The 17,425-nt window shown below is 39.3% G+C and overlaps 2 protein-coding genes across 2 annotated transcripts; both read left to right on the top strand.

Annotated features, from left to right (window-relative positions):
• The first annotated feature begins 14,778 nt into the window (after positions 1-14,778).
• On the top strand, positions 14,779-15,750 carry LOC141673129 (disease resistance protein RPP13-like). Its single transcript, XM_074479862.1, has one exon. The coding sequence runs from the start codon at positions 14,779-14,781 to the stop codon at positions 15,748-15,750; it is 972 nt and encodes a 323-aa protein (XP_074335963.1).
• Positions 15,751-15,788: 38 nt separating this feature from the next.
• Positions 15,789-16,547, top strand: LOC141673130 (putative disease resistance RPP13-like protein 3). Its single transcript, XM_074479863.1, has one exon. The coding sequence runs from the start codon at positions 15,789-15,791 to the stop codon at positions 16,545-16,547; it is 759 nt and encodes a 252-aa protein (XP_074335964.1).
• Positions 16,548-17,425: the final 878 nt, after the last annotated feature.

Genomic DNA, 17,425 nt, shown 5'->3' on the forward strand with positions numbered 1-17,425 from the left:
CTGCCTTTCTTTGAGTTACTGAAAGGTGCCCAGAAAAAAAGCTAATCGACTGGACTGAGGAATGCCACACGGCTTTCGAAGAAGTCAAGAAACACCTGATGAATCCACCTATCCTTTCAAAAACCAAGCCCAGGGAGCCTCTATATCTCTACATTGCAGCCGAGGTAAGAGCGGTCTCTTCGGCTCTCATACGGGAAGAAAGTGGGACACAGAGCCCGGTCTACTATATAAGTCAAGTCCTCAAAGACGCCGAAACCCGATACCCAAACTTAGAAAAATTTGCCTTAGCTCTCGTGCACTCAAGCAGGAAGCTGGGACAATATTTCCAAGGCTAGGAGATCAAGGTGATTACTGATCAGCCACTCCGAATAATCATTCACAAACCAGATGCATCTGGAAGACTGGTAAATTGGGCGATTGAGCTAAGCCAATTTAATATCAATTTTTTTCCAAGAACAGCCATAAAAGCCCAGGCTTTGGCCGAATTCGTCATGGAGTGTACTTTCCCCGAAGCCCCGGACGTACCATCAAACCAATCCGGAGGCGAAAAGGAAACCAATAACAGGAACACATGGACATTATATGTCGATGGATTGGCAATAGTCGAAAGGTCCAGAGCAGGCCTAATCCTCTCCATCCAGGATGGCTCAGGATGGCTTCACAATTCAACAAGCAATAACCTTCTCCTTCAAAGCAACAAACAATCAAGCTGAATATGAAGCACTCCTCTCCGGGCTCAGGTTAGAAAAATCCCTCGGGGTAACAAGTTTGGTCATCTATAGTGATTATCAGATTGTAGTCAAACAAATAAATGGAGAATATATTGCAAAAGATCCCAAACTGGCTGAATATTAAGCAATGGTGCGAAGTATCCTGGAAACCATCCCGGGTACCACCATTTTGCAGATAAATAGGGAAGAAAACTCCAAAGTAGATGAGCTATCCAAGCTCGTCCAGAACACTTCGGACCTAAACAGTTCGGTCTACTTCGAAGAGCTCGGCGCACCCAGCAGCGATCAGTCCGAAATCTTGTGCATCAGCAGCCCGGATAACTGGATGACTCCCTACATAGCCTACTTGAAAGAGGGAATCCTACCAGAAAATCAAAACAAGGGACGCTACCTCAAATATAAAGCTACTCGATTCTTCCTGGAAGGTAATCACTAATCAGCTATACAGGCGAACCTTCTCCGCGCCCACTCTCAAATGTGTTGATCCGGACGAGGTAGATTATTATCTCCGGGAAGTGCATGAAGGGATTTGTGGAGATCACCTAGCCGCCAAAGCGTTGGCCTACAAAGTCATCAGACAGGGTAATTATTGACCAACTATCTACGCAGACGCAGTTGCATATGTAAAGAAGTGCAACAAATGCCAAAAGTTTAGAAATGTGCCGAAGCAGAGTCCAAGCCTTCCGGGGTCAGTGCTATCCCCGGTCCCCTTTGCTGTTTGGGGAATTGACATCATGGGTCCTTTTCCCCGGGCCAAAGGAGATCTACGCTACGTGCTAGTAGCGATTGACTACATGACAAAATGGGCAGAGGCTAATGAGAACCATCTATCAGCAGGACTGCATCAAATTCATGGACTCAATCGTGATGAGGTTCGGGATACCGATGGTTTTGATCTCGGATAACGGACCACAGTTTGTTGGATCATATTTTAAATTATATCTAAAAGAGCTCGGCATCAAACATAAGAGAGCATCTGTGGCCCATCCCCAGGGGAATGGACAAGTAGAGGCCACCAATAGGACAATACTCCGAGGCCTAGAGAAAAGATTGGAGAAATCCAAGAAGAACTGGCCAGATGAGCTCCCGAAAGTCTTGTGGTCTTACAAGACCACCCCATGACAGGAACCGGAGAGACTTCTTTTCAAACTTGCCTATGGCACTGAGGCCCGGTTGCCCGTTGAAACCGGATCACCCTCCCACAGAGTTGTCAATTTCGATGAAATCTCAAATATTAAAGGTCTCAAAACCAACCTGGAACTCTTGGATGAAGTAAGAGACCGGGCTGTGGACAAAATGGAAAGCTACAAGGAAAGGACAAAACTCTATTTTGCAAAGAAGGATAAGATCAGGGAGTATGAAGTGAGAGATTTGGTACTCCGGGACACCGAAGTTTCGGACCCAACAAATCAAGAAAAACTGCAACGAAACTGGGAAGGGCCTTACAAAGTCAAAGAGGTGCTCTGTCCAGGAACCTACAAGTTAAACTACCTCAACAGAACCAAGGTCCCGAACACCTGGCACGGGGCCCGGCTAAGGAAATTCTACCAGGAATTGAAAGGTGCACATTCTGGGATCATCTCTATGTTTGAACTGTGATATCTCCCAACCAATCGATTTAATGCCTGTTTCCATCCACCCCAGAATGTAATGTCTATTATATTTCAATTTGAATGAAAAGCTTTCTTTTGAGCATCCTATAACTTAAACAAGTTTTATTAAATTGTTGGTTTATTGTCATTATATGCACACACGAATGCATGACTTAGATAAATTCATCACTTAGAAAATTTTCTTAAAACTTTAAATATACCCCATCCCGGGGTCAAAAAACGCAACCCATGTGTACTTAGAAAAATTTCCTAAAGTTAGAAAATTTACCCCATCTCAGGGTCAAAAAACGCAACTCATGTGTACTTAGAAAAAATTCCTAAAGTTAGAAAATTTACCCCCTCCCGGGGTCAAAAAACACAACCCATGTGTACTTAGAAAAATTTCTTAAAACTTGAAATTTACCCCATCCCGGAGCCAAAAAACGCAGCCTATGTGTACTTGAAATTTTTTTTTAAAGTTAGAAAATTTACCCCATACCGGGGTCAAAAAACGCAGCCCATGTGCACTTAGAAAAATTTACTAAAATTAGAAATTTAACCGGACAGCCCATGTGTACTTAGAAAATTTTTAAATTCGCAACCTATGTGCACTTGATAGAAATTCTATAGAGAACAATGATGCAACAAAAGAGAAATACAATATAATGCAGGAAAAAAGTACATTAATTAAACAAACCCAGGGAAACCCATCCCGGGGATAAACTAAAATACGTTCAAGTTACATACAAATCAAAGCAGCCAAAAGGCTAAGTTCAGGATATACTTGAAAACATCAAGTCAAATTACAAGGCACAAGGCCTAAACAAGTTAAGCTTGTACTGCTGACTTGGGGGAGGAGAAGGCGGTTGCTCCGGGTCGTCCTGAGGCAAAGGATGCTGCTCAGCTAAAGGAGATTCAGGCAGAGGAGGTGCAGTGGTATATGGACCGGTTCCGGAATACCTTGCCAAGATGGCATTTGCTTCATTCTCTAGTCGGGTCTCCTCTTCAATGTACTTCTCAAGGAAGACATCAATAGTACCCCCGAGGTTTTCGGCGAGATACCGGGAGGCAACCCTCCAACATATCTGGATCTTTTCCAGAGCCTTTTCGTTTAACTCCTCGAAGTAGGCAGGGGTGCCACGGAATCCGGCCAGAACCTCCTCCGGGGTAGGCCGGGAAGCCAGATCATCTCGCAATTTCTTGTTCTCAGACCTTATCTCCCGGACAGACGCCTCGGCCCGATCCTCACTCCCCCATATCTCATTAAAAATCTTCTTATGAGCCTCAGCTTCCTTAGCACTGGCCTCCTTCAACTCATTGAGCTCCCGTGAGAGGTTCTCGGCCTCAATCTTAGCAACCTCCCCGGCGTCAACTTTCGCCTTCAAGCTCCAGGAAATGCAAACCAATCCAGCAACCCGAGAATTGGCCTGTAAAAAATTACAGGTCAAAACTAGAAGATACAAAGCAGAAAAGATAAGTACAAAAACTAAGGCAACAACTTACAACAGTAACATCCTGCTGCATAGAAGTCAAAAAATTCTCAAGAGGCTCCTTCTGGTACCTTTTCCTCTCGGCAGTAGTGGCATAGTTTTCAAACAACTCCTTCCGGCGTGACTCCGGAGTGAAGCTAGCCAACAAAGCCATGAGGGTCTCCGGCGTGTCCGCGGCCAACTCAGTGGAAATCTTCTTAGAGGCTCGGCTCTCCGAGTCCTCACCATCCTTCTCCCCGGAATCCACGGGAACACCCTTTCTCTTCCAGGGCGCCTGACCCTTCTCCTTCTCCTTTTCCTTTACGGCCTCCACTCGGGGCTCGTTAATCACAATTGTAGTCCTCCCCGGACGGGTCGGCGTGGCCTTCCCGGCATCAGCCCCAGCTTCCTCTCCCTCACCAACCTTTTTCTTCCTGGTGTCCAAGCTGTTCAGGTCACCAATTCTCCTACACTAGGCAGCTAAGTCCTTCAATTGGGCAGACATGTTGCTTGGATAGGGGATTAACTCCAAGATACGTGAAACATCAACAGTGCAAGCATCAGTCCCGGATATAAGGAATTTACAGTAGTAAAGACCAAAGAAAAAACTAAGGAAAAGGACTTACATCTAGCCGCATGCATATTATCGTTGTTATTAAAAGTATCCTGGGTCTACTGTGCTCCGAGTGCCCCACAGAAGGCATAAACCATCGTGAGAGTTCTTTGCCCGAGCTGCTAGACAGGAAATTTATCTGTTTTTAATTCAAATTTATGAAGTGGCATGAACTCCAGATCCCCGCTCCGGACGAATATGAACTCCCGGTACCAACCCTTGAGGGAAGTTAACATGCTAACTGGGAGAACCATTTTTTCTGATGGATAGCCACAGTCCTTTATCCGAAACAAGAGCTCGTATATGGGTCGGCTGGTGGATTTCTTGATCCTAAAGATATGATGGAATAATATAAAGGTAGGAAGGTAGTCTTTGGCATGGCAGCAGGCAAGGAACCAACTAATCCACTTCACCGAGTTCAGGGCCAATTGGGTGAAGGGAATACCGTATAAGTCCCGATAAAGAGACTTGGTGAACTAATGTAATCCGAGGCGCATACCGCGGAGATGCTCTAATGGTATCCCGACGTAACCCCCTATCGGACGGTGGTAAACCCTCTCATGCTCCTCGGGCCACCGCCACTCATACTCGTCTTCGGCCAACCTAAGAGAACTATCTACCTCGACGTCAGTGTATCTCTCCCCGATATCTGTATGTACAGGGCCGCACTCATACCTGGTCCCCGGGGCATTAAAAAACTTCCTATCCATAGCCGCCTCATTGTAGGCTTCCCTACCATCTAATCCCTTTGGGCCCCCAAATACCTCAGATAAATCTCTATAATAAAAACCTAAGGGTTTAGGGTCTCTCCGACACTGGACAAAATAATGGTCCACATCCTCCCAGGACCCATCTTCATTGGACAAGGTCTCCCCGGGACCTAGAACTAAAGTCTGAGCCAATACCTGGGCAGGTTGTTCAGCTCGGGGAGGCATCTCGGAAGAACTACTGCTGGGGGAAGAGGAAGGAAGGTTTGAAAACAATTCTCCTAGACACTCAGGTCTACCCGGATAACGAATCTTAAGGTTAGGATTATTCTTAAACTTCCTACCTTGCATATACTATACACACATATATACGTACCCCGGAGTCAATGCTACACCCGAACCCAAATACAAAAACAAAACAAAAAACAAGACAAATTCAGAAACACTTTTATACATGATTCTAAGATCAACAACAAGATCTAAAATAATATAAATACAAATATTGCCAAACACATAAGCCAAGAACAGACCCTGGGCTCAAATACATTTTACACTACCAAAAACCCATATTCTTGCAAAAAAAACTAGCAAAATCGATGTTGTTTTGCACAAATCAAACGCAAACCCCCCCCACAAATTCCATACAAACCAACAACAACACAAAATCGTTTTAAAACTTCCATACCCACAACCAAATAGTCGCAAAACTCGAACAAAAAAAGCAAAGAATATCGACACAAAAATACCACAATATGATGGCATGCATGGCACAGAATGGAGAAAAAAACTAAAGTAGGGAAGGGAGAAGTGGATTAACTTACAAGTAGCAGGAGAAAATGAACGGCTTCGAGAAGAAAACTTCGAAATTCGCCAAGAGTTTTTGTCTGCTGTTTTTGCTCTGTGTTCGTGTAAAAAGAAAAAAGAGAGAATAAGGTGGGTACTTATAGTCATAGAAGGAAAAGAAGAGATGAACGGTTTTGTAATTAAGGGAGGACAGTGTGGCCACGTGGAATCCCCTGATTGGATCCTACATGTTAACTGCACAGCAGTTATAACACACATGGCACGGTAATTTTGGTGATGGCACGGCTTTTTAAAAAGGGGAAGTAAAACGTTTTATACACTCTAACATAAATATATATAAACATATGTGTTTATGAGTCGGGCTGGAATCCCAACGGACTTTTGACATCCTAGATTTTCCGCATCTACTTTACAGAGTCCGGTCAAATCAAGGACAACCCGTCCTTATCCATCCAACCTTATCCAAAATTCAAATTTCAAATCAATGGACTAACCAAGTCAACCTCGGAGTCTTATACTCATCAGACCCCGGGGTTAGGCGACAAAAAATCAAAGAAAACCCCCAAATTTTTTCTTATAAGTTCAAGGAACCCCACCTTGGACTCAAATCAAAGAGACTAACCAAGTCAACCCCGGAGTCTTATACTCATCAGAGCCCGGGGTTAGGGGGCAACAAATCAAAGAGAAACCCAAAAATTCTTCTACGTAGTTCAAGGAACCCCACCTTGGACTCAACTCAAAGGGACTAACAAAGTCAACCCCGGAGTCCCATACTCATTAGACCCGGGGTTTGGGGCAACAAATCAAATAAAAACCCCAAATTTTTTTCCTAAATCTTCCCAGCGAAACAATAAATAATCTACTCCCCCATCTGGGTAAACACGCATAAGGGAGTGAGAGGCAAATGATAGCCCATAATAATCTAGGCCCATTAATAAGAGCCTCGGGCCCAGTAAGAGGAGCCCATGATCCATCAAACAATATACCTGGAAGACCCAGGACACGTGGCAGCATCTACACCGCCCAGGTGCCCCTGTTCTGGAACCTTCCTACGGTCCGGATCCAGTAGTACACAATCTCATCATGGACGTCCACGCATCCTACAGTCCGAAACACACCTACGGTCCAGATCAAATGTATAAACCCCTAAACCCTAATGGTAGGCCTGTAAAAGGCCGAACAAAAGGAATGTTAGGGGTTACTTCATCTTTATAATATACACACACCACCTATATTCGTGTAATTCCTATTTTACCCTTCCTTCTGCAAAACTCTTTCTCGTTCTCACACTGGAGGTGCCGCGGAGACGCCACCCCCCTACGGTTCTGTTTTGCAGGAGCCCATCTTACTGCTACATCTCGCACAACCATCATTTTTATTCAAATGGAGTTTGAGTCCGGGTAGAATAAGGAGAGGATCCCGGGATGATCTGAAATTACCACTTGAGACATGAACATAAGAACAATAGCTATATAATCTAGTTACGCCAATTCGCAATGCTCCTCATAATCTACACATCCAAGATTGTTCTGTACAAAGTACTGCTAATTTATATCCATACGGACCATACAAAACAAATAAAAAGTATAAAAAAACATCACTGTAGGCTGCAGCTAGATATAATCATTGAGTCCTAATTATTGTCTTTGAGAAGATGGAGACTCTTCTCCATCTTAGACTGAAATTGAGAAAAATATTTGTTTGTTCATTGATACTCAATAAACTCTCTGTTCTTTTTTGTTACAATGAAAGCCTAAAAATATATATAATATCCTGTTCTAGTAACTAACTTTCCCGCCAAAAATACTAAAAAGTTATATAAATATTATCCTTCTTAATATTATTTACAACATGAAAATATATTTCAATATCCCCCCTTCAAGCTGGACGAGGATGTTGAAAGACAAGGCCAAGCTTGGAACAGAAAAATTGAAGTTGGTCATGACTCAGTGCCTTGGTAAAAGGATCTGCCAGCTGAAGAGAAGTCTTGACATGAAGAATCTTCAAAAAACCATTGTCAACATAGTCTCTAATGAAGTGACAGTCAACTCATAAATGTTTTGTTCTCTCCTGAAAAACTTGATTTTCAGCAATGTATTGAGCAGCAGTGTTGTCACAAAACAAATTAATTGGAAGAGGAACAGTAATCTGTAAATCTGAGAGTAAACCCTGCAGCCAAATAAGCTCACTTGTAGTGTAACTCATGCTTCTATACTCTGCTTCACAAGTACTCTTGGAAGTTGTTTTTTGCTTCTTTGTTTTCCAGGCAATGAGAGATTTTCCCAAGAAAATGGCATAGCCAGACAAAGATTTTGCAGTGAAAGGACAATTGCCCCAATCAGCATCACAATAGCCTTGGAGCAAAAGATCAGACTTGGATGGATAAAATAGCCCCATGTTTACAGTACCTTTAAGATATTTTAGCACATGTAAACCAGCTTGAAAGTGAGATTGCGCAGGAGTATTCAAAAATTGGCTCAATTGTTGAACACAATAAGAAATATCAGGTCTTGTCATGTTTAAGTATAACAGTTTACCAACCAGTCTCCTGTATGGTTCAGGATCAGGCAACAAAGGTGTATCTGCAGTACTTAAATGTAAATTCTTTTGGAAAGGAACAGAAACAGCCTTGCATTCTTCAAGATTAAAATCCTTCAAGAGATCTAAAATGTACTTTCTCTGATTTAGAAGAATACCTGAAGAAGTTCTAGTAACTTCAATCCCCAAAAAATATTTTAAATGACCAAGGTCCTTGATTGTAAAAGCTTCATGAAGAGATTTTTTAACAAACTTAATCTGTGTCAAAGAGTTACCAGTGATCAAAAGATCATCAACATACACCACAATAGCAGTAAAATCGCCATTCAATTCAGTTTTTGTGAACATAGAATAATCCTGTTTAGATTGTGTATAACCAATCTGAATCAGATGTTTAGATAGCTCAACATTCCATGCCCTGACAGCTTGCCTTAGACCATATATAGACCTTCTCAATCGACAAACTAATCCTGGTTGAACACTATAACCCGGAGGAGGAACCATGTATAACTCCTCTTCTACATAACCATGCAGAAATGCATTATTAATGTCACATTGATGAATTTCCCAATCCTTAGAAGCAGCAAGAGCAATTAAGACTCTAACAGTAGTAAAACGAGCTACTGGACTAAAAGTATATTTGTAATCCTTCCCTTTTATCTGTTTATCACCCCGAGCAACCAATCTGGCTTTGCATTTATTTAATGTACCATCTGGATTAAATTTTGCCTTGTATACCCATTTACAGCCAATAGTAGATTTTTCAGAGGGCAAAGAAACTAAATCCCATGTATGATTTTTCTCAAGAGCCTGTATTTCTGAATTCATGGCGTCAACCCATCTAGGATCATGTTGTGCTTGAGAATAACAAGTAGGTTCATGGACAGATAAAACCTGAGATAAAGTAGTCAAATATGCCGAGCTAAAACTAGACAATTCGGGCTGTATAAAGACATTAAAAGCCTGAGAAGTAGATATAGATCTATCAGGAGGTTGAATAGATTTGGAAAGAAGAAAGTCATTGTATTTCTGAGGTAAAACCACTGCTCTAGTAGACCTTCTTAAAGGTATAGTTGCATTATCAGCAATGTCCACAATAGTAGTAGAAAGAGGTTGTATAGGATTGGTTTGATGTGAAAAGGAATTAGAAGGAGAAATAGGTGATGAATATGAATTATCAGAATCAGAACCATGTGAGAGGTCTGGAAAAGGAGGAATAGAGTCAATTGATTCTGTTGAAAGATCAACAGATGAAAAAGGAATATCATGAGAAATATTTTCAGAGATTGGTTGTTTATAAGGAAAAATATGTTCCTTAAAAATTACATCCCTACTGATAACAATTCTGTGGTTATCAAGATCATAAAGTTTGTAGGCTTTCTTTGCATATGGATAACCAAGAAGTATGCATTTAAAAGCTCTAGGAGCAAGCTTGTCAGAAGTGGGAAGCCTAGCATAACACAAACAACCTATAACCCTTAAACCTAGAATAATCAGGTGGTTTCTGCATAAGAACTTCAAAAGGAGATTTCCAAGACAATACAGAACTGGGCATGAGATTGATTAAATTTGTAGAAGCTAAGATACAATCTCCCCAGAATTTAATAGGCAAATTTGCATGAAATCTGATAGCCCTTGCAGTATCTAACAAATGTATGTGTTTGCGCTCAACTCTGCCATTTTGTTGAGGAACCCCGACCACACTAGTTTGATGTACAATTCCTTTAGAAGCAAACAAGGTATGACAATAATGTTGAACAATTTCTGTTCCATTGTCACTCTGAATTTTCTTAACAGTCTTATGAAAATGGTTATCAACATATGATAGAAAAGCAGAAATTATATCTGGAACTTGTGACTTAGTATGCACCAAATGTGTCCAAGTTGTTCTAGTATGGTCATCTAAAATTGTCAAAAAATAAGAAGCTCCAGAAAAGGAAGGGGTTCTATAAGGCCCCCAAAGATCAATGTGTACCAAATTAAAACATGTTGATGCTATAGAACTAGATGCAGTGAAAGGCAACTGATGATGTTTTGCGAGAATACAAGATTCACAATCAGAAATATTATTAGTATTCTTGTCAAAAGATATATCATTCAAATGATGGAATTTTGATACAGACATATGTCCCAAACGAGCATGTAACAAATCAGAAGAAACATTACATTGGAAAGAAGATGCTGAAGCATCTTGTTCAAAAGAACCAGAATTGTTTCTAATAGAACCAGAAATAGAAGACATATCAGAAAGAAATCTATATAGACCCCCATGCCTTATGCCTATAGCCTTGATTTGCTTAGTTGTAAGGTCCTGGAAATAACAGGAAGAGGTTTGAAAATTAGCAATTAAATGATGTTGATCAAGAAGCTTTGCTACTGATAGAAGATTATGTTTAAATTCTGGAATGTAAAAAACATTTGACAGAGTAATTTGATTGTTTAAGATAACAATTCCCACAGTATGAACTGTTTTAAGGGTACCATCTGGCAAAACAATTGTAAGTGGTTGAGATAGAGGTTGTGTTGAAGAAAAAATATCTAAATGAGTTGCCATATGATCACTAGCACCAATATCTATTATCCAAACATGCTTATCATTGAACAATTGAAATGTATTTGCAGAAAAAGCTGATAAGGTACATGCAAAGTTAATCGAAGAAGACTCAGCTGCAGAAGAATTTGTGAAATGTTGATTTAGCTGCATGAACTTGAGAAACTCCTTATAAAGAACTGAGTTATTTCCTTGAGAATCAACATTAGAGGAACCAGCAATTGTATCATCAAAATCATTTGAGTGAGAAGCAGTCAAATCCAGAGGTGAATGTCCAAGAACACCAGCAGAAGACTCTTGAACATTCCCAGCAAACCTTTGATCAGAATTTTTAGAATTAGCCTGTTGATTTGGAAATTTGCCTTTGTACCAATCAGGATAACCAATAATCTTGAAACATTGCTCTTTAACATGTCCTTTCATCTTGCAAAAATCACAGAACCTGTCCAATTTATTCTTCCTGGAATCCTTCATATCTTTTCTCTGTGGTCCAGTGAATTGTGAACCAGAAAACTTGGATCCAAACTGAGATGGAATATTTCTTGCAGTAAACAAGGCACTCATTTCAACAGATTGTGAATTAATGATTGAGTTTTGTCTCTCAATCTGCTGTAACATATGATAAACTTTGTTGACGGAAGGTAAAGGATCCATACTTAAGATATTGATTTTTGCTTGATCAAAAGACTTGTTCAATCCAACAGTGAACTGTATCAATTTACTCAACTGATCTGACTCAATAATCTTCTTCATTAAGCCACAAGTACACTTAGTAATTGCTCCATAAGTACAATCAGGAAATGGCTCAAGAATTTGTAACTGATCCCATACTTTCTTCAACTTATTATAGTAATCAACAATAGAATCATCATTCTGAGCAATAGACATCAAAGTTTTGTGATATTCATACAATTGAGGCGCATTAGAATGTCCATACCTTTCTTTGATTTCAAGCCATAATGCTCTCGCAGATAGAGTGAAAATAAAACTTTCAGCAATAGACTTATCAATTGAGAACAGAATCCAACCTGTAACCATGTAATCATTCCGAATCCACTTCTGCAAATCAGGAGAATCATCTGCTGGACGAAGCAAAGTTCCATCAATGAAACCGGTCTTATTCTTCGCGCCAAGAGCCAACGTAACACTACGATTCCAGTTGACATAATTGTTTCCATTAAAGATGATCTGACCTAATTGAGCATTAGAATTGTCATTAGAAGAAAGGAAATACGGATCATTATAATTGATCGTCGTATTATTGCTGGGAGCATAAGTCTGAGATGAAGATTCAGATTGCGCCATAAGTGTTTGATAAAAGGTCTGAGAGAAATTTTGTAAAATTTAAAGATGAACACTGAACAAATCAAGGAAGAAACAAACTCAAGATCAAAACAAGAACACAATTAGTCTTGAATCTGATGAATGTATAAGAGCGAAACTAAAACAAATCTAAAACAATTCGTTTGGATTTTCAATAAAGAACAAACAAAAAAATATGAAACAGAAATGTAACAAGAAGAAATGATGAATATGCAACGGAGATCAAGATGATCTTCACTGCTCTGATACCATGAGAAGATGGAGACTCTTCTCCGTCTTAGACTGAAATTGAGAAAAATATTTGTTTGTTCACTGATACTCAGTAAACTCTCTGTTCTCTTTTGTTACAATGAAAGCCTAAAAATATATATAATATCCTGTTCTAGTAACTAACTTTCCCGCCAAAAATACTAAAAAGCTATTTAAATATTATCATTCCTAATATTATTTACAACATGAAAATATATTTCAATAGTCTTAATTGGTCTGATCACTTTCAGCAGAGAAATGTCAAAGAGAAGAGAAGTTAAATAGTAGGTACTGGTTGTATAATTTATATACTTCCAATTTCCAAAGTACTCAGTAATATGGATGGAGGTTATGATTTTGCGAAGTTGGTAATATATGTACGCCAGCAAATTTTGTAAACCTTTCAAAAACCAGGTAGTTGAAATTAAAAGAGGAAGAACCAAAAAGCGGCAAAAACAATGGAAACCAGCGGCAAATGCAATGGACAACATATCTAATATCAAATGCATCCCCTCCATGCCCTCCATCTCTAGCCTCACTTCTCTAACTTGCATTTCACCGTTTTCTGAGCCACCGCATGTCACAACTATCTCGCACTGCAACATTTCGTTTTTACTTTGGAGAACTGTCGCGAACCGTACCTGGACTTCCTTGCTTAATTGCATCACGCAGTCACTGCATTAGCAGTACAATCGGTACATAACTATAAACGCAAATTTTATTAACGTTTTTGAGTGATAAAAAAGATCATATAATAACACAATGAGATATTGGCCTTCTCTCTTGAGGATAAGGTTAATAATTTTCAAACAAAAGGATCCAAGACATGTCATCCTGTTCTGATCTATAGGGGCCAACAACTGTACATAGGGGGGCAAATTTCTTTTTATCAGCATAGTAAAATATTTAATGAAATAAATACAAAAATACTATTACCAAATCTATAATATAGGGCCTGTTTGACAAATCTTATAAGCCAGTAACAGCTTATTTACGAGTGTTTGTCGAGCCAACTTATAAGTTGAATTTAAAGCTTATAAGCTGATAAGTTGAATGTTAATAACGACGTACTTTTTCTCAACTTATTTTTTATTTTTGGTTTTTTATCAATTTTAATTTTAAATATATTTTTTAAAATGTTAATCAAACTTAAAATATAAGAATTAAGATAATTATATTTAAAAATTATGTATTTTAGTTCATTTAAATAAAAAAATTCTGATTTATAAGTTAAATTATCCAAACACTTGTATAAAATTATAAGCATTTAAGTTATTAGTCACTTATTCAATTTATTCAATTTAAATCATAAGTTACTTATTTTAAAATTTTCCAAACGGGTGACATTCACACAACGAAATGTGATAATTGCATCATTGTATTCTTCCTATGCCCTTTACTTGCATCCCCCTCCTCAGTCTCTCCTATTAGCAAACTAACTTCTATCTTTAGGCAACACAGTCTTTCATTGTTTGTCTTGAACAACTAGCGCGTATATGATCCCTTATCGCAATGATAGCTGATAATGATGAGATATCAGAGGCCTCTCAGTTGCTTAGTTGTTTGTCTGATAGGGTCTACTGCATGCAAGTACTCTTCCTCAACTTAACAGATTTGATGTTTAGCTTAAATAGCTTTTGTAATGACTCAAAGTTATTCTGTTCCTCTTTGCTAGGGTGTGTGCATGTATCGTGTTCGTGCACTGAAACTTCTGAAACTCATCTTCATCTGACAAACACTCGGTCGTTTTAATCTCGACAATTATCATGCGTCGTAGTAATTCAATAAGTATTCTTTTTAATACATTTCAAATAATATATTATAAGTACGGCAATTTTCACGCTATTTTTAACAAAGGTTTAAAATAAGTACGGCAATTTTTCTTATTCTATTAGCAATTTCCAGGTCATTTCTCTATGATCTGAAAAAATTAAGTACGATGCCACTCTGATTATTGTGAAATCCGATGATCGATACCATCAACGGCAGCAAATAAGAAAAGTCTAATATCTAACGCTATTATTACTAAATATTCTATTTAAATCCAGTTCGATCATATTATTTAAATAATCTCTGAACTCATATGTTTGTGTACTATATTAAGTTTCTGTATGGCCAAACAAAACATACAAATCTTACAATCTTCAGGTTTCCTGAGTCACTTAGAAAGATTAATATTCTTCTTGTTGTTCCTGAGAAGAATGGTTGATGCAATCATATCTTTTGCAATTGAAAACCTTGGTGATTTTATCGCACAAGAGGTTAACATTCTAGTAGCAGTGAAACATAATGTAAGATGGCTCAGAGATGAATTGCGCTACCTCCAACCTTCCGTGAGATATGCAGAATCAAGACAGGAAGAGGAACTAATCTGCAATTGGGTGAACGACGTCAGAGATGTTGCCAATGATGCGTTAACTATCCTGAGCGATTTCAAGGCTCTGCAACAAAAACAAGGTATCTTGGACCGTGTTTGGGCTTGTGCTTGCATTTTTAAAAAAAAAGTTATGCTTTATGATATTGGCAAGGAGATAGAGTCGCTCAAAGAAAGGATTTGTATGATCAAGAATAGGCGAACTGAGTACCGTATTGACAACATCTTAGCCACTCCAAACGTGCAGCAGAAACAGAGAACATTATTAAGAACAACCGCCATTCATAACCAGGTGGATGTGGTTGGCTTCGAGGATGATTTTAAGACTTTGAAGGCTGAACTTGATAGTGAGGATCCCTCCCTTAAAGTCATTTCAATTCACGGAATGGGGGGATTGGGCAAGACTTCACTTGCCACCAAGTTGTACAACTGTAGCGAGTTGAGACATTTTGACACTCGTCTTAAGGTTTGTGTGTCCAACGAATATAACATTAAAGATGTTCTGAAGAGGATAGTAAAGTCTTTTATGGGACCTGAGCACGAACAATATATGTCAACCATGGATGAGCATGATCTGCTTGAGTACTTGCCAAAGTTACTTCAAGACCGAGGCCGCTATATGGCGTTGATTGATGATATATGGGAGGGACAGGTTGGGGACCAGATTAAAATTGCATTTCCCAAACAGAAGAACGGTAATAGAATCATCATAACCACGCGCAACAGAAGAGTTGCACAGATGGTCGATGACAAATGTTTTGTCCATCAACTCCGTTTTCTTACGAAAGATGAGAGCTGACAATTTTCTGTAAGAGAGCAGTGCCAGCAACCCCCGATATGGAGAAATTAGGAAGGGAGATGGTTGGTAAATGTCGAGGTTTACCACTTGCAATTGTGATACTGAGCGGCCTGTTATTGCACAACAGGAGCTATGGTTATTGGTCGAAGGTAAAGGAGCATATATGGAGACAATTGAAGGAAGGTGGCTCTTCCCAGATTGAAGAAATATTGACCTTGAGTTATAATGACTTGTTTACCCCGATGAGAGACTGTTTTCTCTACCTTGCAAGGTACCCTGAAGACCATGTGATTGAGTTAGACGAGCTGAAGCGTCTGTGGATTGAGGAGGAATTTATATCGGAAGCTGAGGAAGGTGAAGGAGTTGTCATGGAGGAGTTGGCTGAAGATTATTTGAATGAGCTAATTAGTCGCAATTTGATTCAGGTTGAAAGTTTGCAACTAAATGGACAAGTTCTGACTTGCCGGGTCCATGATCTTGTACATGATCTTGCCATAAATAAAGCAAAGGAGCACAAGCTGTTGGCTGTTTTCGACTTAAGTAAACACCATCAAGATCTCATCTATTATTATCCTTTGTTGGAAGGACAGCCGCGTCATGTCATTTACAATGGATTATATGAATACCTGAAATGTCTTAAGGCCGGATTTGATTCTTCAAATTTGCGTTCATTGGCACTGGTAAAGTATTTTAGTGGTAATGTTGAATTAGAAGAAATGGAGTTAGTGTGCAACAAACTCAAATATCTCAGAGTGCTAGATATGAGAAGTGTGAATTTAAGAATGGATCAATGTTGATACTGCTAAAATCACCAACCTCCGTGCACTATATATAGAAGGAGGAGGAGGAGGAGGAGGAGGAGGAGGAGGTTACACGTTGGAGTCCATAGCTAATTTAACAAGTCTCCAAACATTCAGCCTATTCTTTATTTCTGCTCTTATTCCAACAATCAAACCACTCTTGTCTTGCAATGATCTCAAGAGCGTCCGCTTAGCAGGTCCTCTAAATGTTCCACGGGAACTACACTTTCTGCCATATTCAGTCACGGATTTAAGTCTAAGCTTTAGTGGGTTTACGGAAGATCCAATGCCCACTTTATCTCACTGCTCTTGAGTTGTATGATGTGTACAGGGGAATCAAAATGGTTTGCAGTCATGGTGCGTTTCCAAGTCTTCAAATTTTAAGATTAAATACGTTCCCATATCTGGAGGAATTGGAAGTTCAAGACGGAGCTTTCCCTTCTCTCAAACGATATCAAGCCCGTCTTTGTGGAAAACTGAAGAAAATTCCGGTCCTATTAGAACGTTTCTGGGTTCCATATCTTTAATTTTTAAATTCTATGGATGTGTTTAATTTTTAGTTCTTTTTTCAGAAGGGGAAAATTTGCATTTTCTACTTTTCTTCTTCATTCTATGAATGTGTTTAGTTCTTTGTTGTATTTAAATGAGCAAGGTAATAACGAAGTTTTGGAGAGATAGAACTTCAGTATTCAGACTGATAGCGAGGTTGTCGAAATTCAGACTGATAGTGAGGATGTGGAAAAAGGATGAGACCCTTTGCATATAATCTCTATACATTTGATCTTAGTATCACCTACCTAGCATAAGTGTTTACATCTTTATGGTTCTCTTTAGCTTGTCATAATCGCTTGATATATTCTATGAAATTACTGCAG

This window comes from Apium graveolens, chromosome 7, assembly GCF_009905375.1.
Source record: "Apium graveolens cultivar Ventura chromosome 7, ASM990537v1, whole genome shotgun sequence".
Taxonomy (NCBI): Eukaryota; Viridiplantae; Streptophyta; class Magnoliopsida; order Apiales; family Apiaceae; genus Apium; species Apium graveolens.